General features: G+C 39.4%; 1 protein-coding gene across 1 annotated transcript; it reads right to left on the bottom strand.

The window, feature by feature from the left end:
- Positions 1-1,311: 1,311 nt before the first annotated feature.
- On the bottom strand, positions 1,312-4,845 carry dkk3a (dickkopf WNT signaling pathway inhibitor 3a). Its single transcript, XM_062429387.1, has 7 exons — positions 4,660-4,845; positions 4,333-4,419; positions 4,186-4,248; positions 2,815-2,907; positions 1,816-1,960; positions 1,526-1,682; positions 1,312-1,399 (listed from the first exon to the last, which is right to left on the bottom strand). Exons 1-7 carry the CDS (start codon positions 4,840-4,842, stop codon positions 1,312-1,314), a joined length of 816 nt encoding a protein of 271 aa, XP_062285371.1. The 5' UTR covers positions 4,843-4,845.
- Positions 4,846-7,859: the final 3,014 nt, after the last annotated feature.

Consider the following 7,859-nt stretch of genomic DNA (forward strand, 5'->3'; position numbering starts at 1 on the left):
GAGCACATTACACTGAGCCACATTCTAAAATTTGTTGCAGTACAATAACCCTATAACAAATTGTATCTTTGTGATACTTACACTGACTATTTTGGGAACACAATGTTATAGTTGAATGAACAGCTGTGGAACATTGTCAACAAAAACGGATGAAAATGATTGATCACAGTGCATTTGGATCAACTGCATTAGGTTTTACATGTGTGCTTGATAAACTGGTTACTCCATTTATGTTTCTAAAGTTGGGAAGTTCCTCCCGGATCAGTGCTGCCCAACTCTCAATGGAGTATTCAGTTCAGAAGACCAAAACCTGGTGAATTATTACAGTTTAAACATGAAATCTTACTAATATATTTTGTGTATCTAAATGCAACCATAATATTAGTCATTGAATGCCAGTAGTCAAACATCAGAAATATCAAATCGTCAGCCATGGTGGACGTTTTCTTTTGCCGCGACAGTTGAAATATTGAGGTCTTAGCTGAAAAATTCAGGGCCTCTGGGACTGAGCAACATGAGGATTTTTAGCAGCAAGCAAACATTGGAAGGATCAAGCAGGAAGGTATGCCAAAACATTTTCTCAAGTGACATGGGGGAATAAAGGAAAGGAATAATAATTGTTAGTGACATTGAAATAGCTAAATGTTAATTACTTCTGGAACAAAAAATTATGAAAACAAACTTTCTAGGGGCCAATCATTGAAATCACTGTTGCAGTCCCTATGAAAAGTTTACAGATTACCAGAAAAAAAAACCCAACCTAAAACGTACATTTTCATATGATTAAGGACGATAAGCAGGGTAATTATTCAAAACCCAAACAGTGATTATTGCCTGCTTCTGTGATACTGGTGTTCATACAGTACATAAAGCTTCTGTTAGTGCGAAGCAGCTCAGTGGCTCAGTCTCATTCATATGGATCGATGCTCCTCAACTGCGTATCAGCTGGTGACAATGTGACAAAGGTGAGATCTGAACACTGAAGCAAGTAATCTAGAAATTAGTGTCTAGAGTCATATTCAGTGTGTTGCAGTTAATTTCAAGGTCTAGGATTAGCATTAGATAAAGGTTAAAGTTACAACTTTATATACAGATGCAGCAAATAGTCAAAGATTTTGTAAATATAGTGTTTCCCATCTCCTATTAGTGACTTTTATATCTACATTTTCAGGAAACTTTAAGCATCAGATCTCAATCACAGCAAAAATAATATTTATATTCTCAGCCATATCTCATGCAGTATAGATTTACCACCTTGGATTAAGTTGGCAAATAGAAAGTGCAATAAATTAGAGACACAATCCAGTTTGATTAGATTATGTAGTCTATCTCTGAATACAGAGTGTCTGTCAGATCCTCTTCACTTGAGTCCTCTCCTCTAAGGCACATGGACCCTCGCCTGTCAGGGGAGAGCAACATTTTTTAAATCCACACCAAATACAGGATTTAAGACATACTGTGCTGTTAAATGTGCTGCGTTAGGTATTGTAAGGTTAAAGATAGGGACAAGTGGCCATGTGCTCACCCCAGGTGCTGGCAGTGGAGGTCCCCCGCACAAGGACAATGTTTTCTGGGTCGCTTGTCCTGGATGTCCCAGGATAACAGCTCCATCAGGTGGTTGGAGGCACCAAAGCAGCGCTCACGCTCAATGGGCTTTGCAGAGCAGACGGGGAAGAGCAGGGCTAAAAACCCACACAGATACAGCCATACATTACTTTGAACACATTTGTAAAAATCAGATTTTGGTGTGATGTTGAACAAATGTAGAGCATCACAAAGCAACATATACTATACACACTGTAAACTCTACTGTACCTTTATGGAAAGCACAGCAGAGGTCAGGCTTGCAGTCAGTCTGATACTGACAAGTGCTGCCAGCTTCTCCTTTTGTTGCATTTTGACTGCACTGACCCCAAACACACAACTGTTCACCACAGCACTCATCATCTTTAGTACAGGGCTGAAACAACAGAGGAAAAAATAAAAACAACACACAATTAATTATAGTTATTATAGTCAAATATTGTTCCATTAAAGTAGCCACAAAACGTTTTAAAACATATTTCAGCCAACATATCAGCAGTTTCATCTGATTCAAATTTGCTCTTAATAATCATACAATAGTGCACGGCTTCAGTTCAACAATTCACAGGAGCATTTATGACATTAATAATTCTCTATACATGGTCTCTGAAAACAGTGCACCAAACATGTTCATAGTCCTGCATGTTCTCTACAGACAATTAATATGGTGATTCAGTAAACTGTGTTCTGATCATTTTGATACAGAGTTTTTCAGCGCAGGGCATCTTACAAGACAGATGTCGTCCTCTGTTTATTTATTATCCTGGTGCACTGTACCAGTGTTTGGCAGACTGCCAGTATCGGTATGCCTTTGCATTGATTTTTTACTCTGCCTCTCCAAGACCAATTTTTTCCAAAAAATAAGAAGAATCAGCAGTAATAACTGAGTCAGTCTTAAATAAAACAAAAGAGTGAGTCTCTACAGAAAAATTTCCAATATTATTTCTATTCTGGTCGTCCCCTGAGAGAGCAGAGGTAATGAAGAGCTCTTATTTAACCTTGACACGTGCTGTTCTTTCATGTGAAGCTCATAGGACAGAGCGTTCACCAACAACACACTCCAGTTACACTTCCAGACACACTGCAATGCAGTCAAAGTGAAACTCCAGACGCCCGGAAGTGACTGTATGATGTGTGTGTTTGAAGGAGACAGAGACAGAGAAACAAAACATAAAAAAATAATGAAAATAGTAAAAGACTTCCACGTAAAACCAGCTTAAGTTAACTTACAACATCGATTGCTTTGCAAGGTAGACACTTGGAGATGTGTGTCTCAGAGAGGCAGTACCTCCCTTTCCCACAGTCCTCATCAGTAACGCATCCCTAAACAGGAAATAGAGGAAGGATTACATTTCTGACTCATCAAGTTCAGTCCTAAAATTGTTCTTTGGCCCCAAGCAATCAGAGAGCCGTCCAGTCATTATGGCATACATTATATCCTGATGGTCCACTTTATATAGATATGATCCTGTATGTAAAATCCATTTTCTATTAAAAAAAAAGAATATTTCAAACAAACTTCCAATATATCAGACTTCTTTGGTGACCTTATCTGCATATTATTCTATCTTAAAGGATTGTCTTATCTTATATAATCTTATATCACCTCTACATTAGGCTACATTATCCATATTTGACATGCAAACATTTTATTAGGATCCATTAATTATTATTATATTTTTTTCTAATAATTGTGAGAAGATGCAAAGGGGGCAGGAAATGTATCAGTTTAAAAATAAACCTGCCATTGCTCCCTTGTGGACAAATGATGTAATGGCAACACTGTTAATTACCTTAAACATATCTGTGGCATGTCTCTGCTGCAGTTTTCTGTACTACTAATCTGCCAACATATTTGCCAATAAGCTAATAATATAAGACTCATAAATTCAGACTTTGGATTTGATACACACAAGTCACACTTAGCATTACTTTTAACTGTAAGACCAGAGAAGTAACATGTACTGTATCAACACTTGGGCTGCTGTATCATCAGGACCTTAATTAATCTTTTAGGTTACAAAGTCTTCAGTCTTCTTTGCAGACAGGAAACATATTGTATATTTATGGAAAACCAGGCGTCTCCTTCACTTTTATTTTTTACCTGTTGTGTGTAGACCTGCAGTTAAAACTAGGACAGACTCTTGTCCCAAAGGTACCATGTGAGCAGCTATTTATCTCTCCTGTTGTCCTCCTCAACATCACACTCTCATGTGTCAAAAAACACAAGTGAAAGTGAGTTCCAGAGAGCAGAGCAGACTTTGTGACTTATTTATCAACAATTGTGTATGGTTATCTTTTTTGCACTCAACATATCGGCTGTGAATCATCATTTTTCATGTTTTAACTTATGCATGCACAGCAAACAAATTATGACTAGAGTTGAATGAGGACATGAAATGTACCCTGTACAGCATCTCTGAGTTAGAGCCATTACGCCAAGTCAGCAGCTGGGATGCTGCTAACAGACATTATGCAATCTTGAGGCTTTTCTTGCTGAGAAATTCAAAGTGTGAGCACTCAAAGGACATCTGTTTAGAAAAAAAGATGTTCCACTTGACTGTATACACATTTAAGACTGTAGATAATGAATGAACTTACATAATCAATGTTGTTCCCCAGGTCACTGGACTGGACAGTTGTGGTAGCAATGTCATTTGTCTCCTGTGTGAAGATGGGACATCTGTTTTAAAGTCAATAAGAGAAAGAAACATTTCCCTGCACTTTGACTTTTTTAAATACGCTTACCTGGTCTTCAGAGGTGTGGACAGATTCATTCGCTTTGTCCAAAGGGTTATGAGGATGGGGGCTGACACTGGCACCGTCATTGTTCCTCTAAAAGGAGCAGACAGATTATTAGAGATTATTTCAGGTGTCAGATACAGAAATGCAATGGGCAGTCACTCCCATATTCTCACTCATCCCGCTGGTGCATCTGTCTCAGCTCTATCTATATTCATCTATTTTATATTAACCAAACATGAAAATATTTTACATTTCAGCAGGAGTGGTGAGTAGTGAAATAACGCTCTGTCGTGTTGAATACTTTGAGGTATAAACTGCCTGGCTTCATACCTCAGTCTTCTGTTTCTTCTCCTCTGGGAGTTGCTCCACTTCCACAAACATGCGGTCCAGCTCTGTTTGTCCCGGGGCGGAATTCTCCTCCAGGATTAGTCCTGAGTCTACTATCTCTGGGAGGATCCCATTGCAGACTGCTGTGAGAGCCAAAACTAGCAGGGCAACTCGCACCATCGTCATGTTGCTGCTGTTGCTGCTGCTGCACTGTGAAGAGGGTGTGGCGCTGATGATGCTCACAAACCTACACAGCGTCACACACACAGCTGATGCTCCTCCGTCACTGCGGGTCATCAACTCAGCCATGTAGGTCTACCTAACAACTCAACAAGGTCAAAACTAAACTAAAATTCGCCGCTTTTAGCAACATTATAACAAGAACATATGCATTTCTAAATATAGGTCTTAGCTACTAGGTGTTTGTTAAACTTTGGCAGGACGCCTCAAACATGGTTCCGGTCAAGTTTAACCGCCGTTCAGATTAGTACGCGAGGTAAACTGCAGGTAACCATAGCAACTTCTAGCACACTGTTAGCTAATTAATAATGTTCACTAACAATGAGCCTGTTACAAAACACACAATAGCCTACTCATATTATCTGTACGTGACCATGGTGATAATTGAGCTGTACATCCACCTTTTAAAATCAAATATCCAAAGTTTATGTTAAGCACAACAATTAGTCCCTACGAAAAACGACGCGGCAATTAGCCTCAGATTTAGACAGAAAAAGAGGCTAATTGACACAACAGGGTGTAAAAAGCCTGCTGGACAAGAAATTGTATTAAGCGGCTGATTCTCTATTTTTGTACCAATTACTTATGAAAAAGTGTTAGCTAGACAATATAGCAACACATTCAGCATTGTGAAACCTTTATTCTAGTTGTGAAAACAACATGATTTCACATACTGGAGCTGTGTTTGAAGAGTCTCTGGGTTAGAGTTACAACTTATTTTATTCCTTGTGAAAGAATTGTGACGCCTCATGTCATACTGGGTGTAATCTGCATATTTGTAGAGACTTGTTCACTTGAATGTGTAGCTGCTGAGACAAACTTTCACTGTTGTAAAGAGATTTGTTGTGATTTTTGGCGCCATCTTGTGACAGAAATACATGACTGCACCTGAGAAAATATTAAATGCTAATGGTGCTTATTGCTATCAGTGGCTAACCGGAACTGGTTTTCTGATTTCTAACTGGGACGATTCAGACTCGGGGTGACGTCATTCCCAGCTCCAACTACCAGCTCCTGATAAATATATAATACATAAAGCAACTCATTTCCATTTGAAATGACTATCTGTGGTTGTAATCCACATTGTTTCTGACAGGTTTGATGCTATGTGTTTTCCTTCTCACACCTGTGATGACTGAGCTCTGACCTCATGTGTTCATGACTCCTCTCTGTCTCCTCTCACAGGGTGAAGATGATCTGCAGGATCCTTCTGCTCATCAGCCTGACCTCCTGTGTCTTTAGTTAATTTACAGCTTTACTTTAATATCCATAAATATTAATAACAAAATACATTTTTCAGCCTCACCAACCGATTTTATGACCTTCATCTTTGAACTGTGAGCGATCCCATTGGCAGAATGTATTAAACGTTGTAAAAATGCCTTATTGCAATTGGGGAAAGTGTTCTTTATTCAGTCGTTGCTTTTTTAAAATTAATTATTGTATCATGCATCACCTTTTCTATACTGCAGCATCTTTGAACTCTTCAGTTTTGTAGCCTCAGTTCTCAGTTTGTCTGGTCCTCACCGTCTCCTCAACAGGAACAGTTGTAGTGAAAGTGACACAGATCTCCTATCAGGCAGAGGACAACCACAACGTCACACTGGAATGGATGTTTACGACCAAACCTGACAGTCCCTCCACCTCACTTAACATTGTCTGTGAACTGTTCACTGATCACAAGGCCCCAGTCCTGTATCATGTAGATCAGGGTGTTGAGGTTTCAGAGTCTCAGGATGAAGAGTTTGCAGGATGAGTTCAGTGCGACAAAGAATGAGATCAGGATGAATCAGACTTCATGTGTCCAGACTCAGGACTGAATACTCGGGTCTGTACCTGTCTGAGGTGTTCACAGACTATGGTGGGAGCTCTGACAGATGCCTCCTCAATGTCACTTGTAAGATGATTCAGAAAAACTCAGAATGTGTATGTGGACACAAACATCAGCAGGTTCAAACCCCCAACAACAGCCCAGATTTTACAGTTAGAAAAGTTGAATGTTTGGATAACAGAATTTGTGGAATAAAAGTGCATTTATTATATTTCTGTCCTTTACAGCTGCTGTTGATCAGCCCAAACTTCAGAAACCTACTGTGAGAACACAACCAGAGAGTCCGGGAAGAATCAGCCTTTACGTTGGACCGGGACTTGCAGCAATTGGACTTGCTGTCTGTGCGGAACTCTATTTTGCCTTCAGACTTTGTTGTAAGCCTGATGGGAGAGATCATGTAGTGGTATATGCGACAGGGAACATTGATGCAACAGTATAGCAGTTGTGTTTCTCAGAGAGCAGACTTCTGTCAGTGCATCTTTTCATTTTGTATGTCCATGAAGCTGCTTTTCCTCTGCACATCCAACCTGACCTCTGACCTTTTGACCTGAGAGAACCCATCAGGATGACAGTGTGAGAGGGGAGAACCTCTGATTAGACCCATCAGGACTAACAAGGTCTGTCTGGAGGATCCCCTTTATCTAAGTGAGTCATTGGAGTTTTGTTTATTTTTTAATATTATGAAGATCCAGATAAGCTTCTGCTGATGTGGCTGCTAGTCTCCTGTTACTGCACACAGTTAAACCCAGACTGAAAATGATACATAATAAAATACAGATAAATTAAACTGCAGTCATATAGGCTTACTGTAGTATTGTACTTGTTTTCAGATCTGAGTCATATGTTACATGTGATTCTGTGTCTGCTATTGTGTTTGATCTTTTGTTTTGTCTTTTGTCAAGAAGTGCTTTAACCTTTTTTGGCATTATAACTTGGTCTTGTGTCTCATTGAGTTGTGGCTCTCGACCCATGTTTTCTGTTTTGATTCATGCTGATGTTGCTACATGAAGTAGATTTTTTTTTTCAGATCATGCCTGGTTTAGAAAGCCTGCCGGTGTTGGAGAGACAAATATCACTTTGTTGTTTTTATGATGTAATCCTGTGTGGCCCTTGGTGTGCCCTGGAAAGCCGA

The sequence above is a fragment of the Scomber scombrus genome, chromosome 1, assembly GCF_963691925.1.
Source record: "Scomber scombrus chromosome 1, fScoSco1.1, whole genome shotgun sequence".
Classification (NCBI taxonomy): Eukaryota; Metazoa; Chordata; class Actinopteri; order Scombriformes; family Scombridae; genus Scomber; species Scomber scombrus.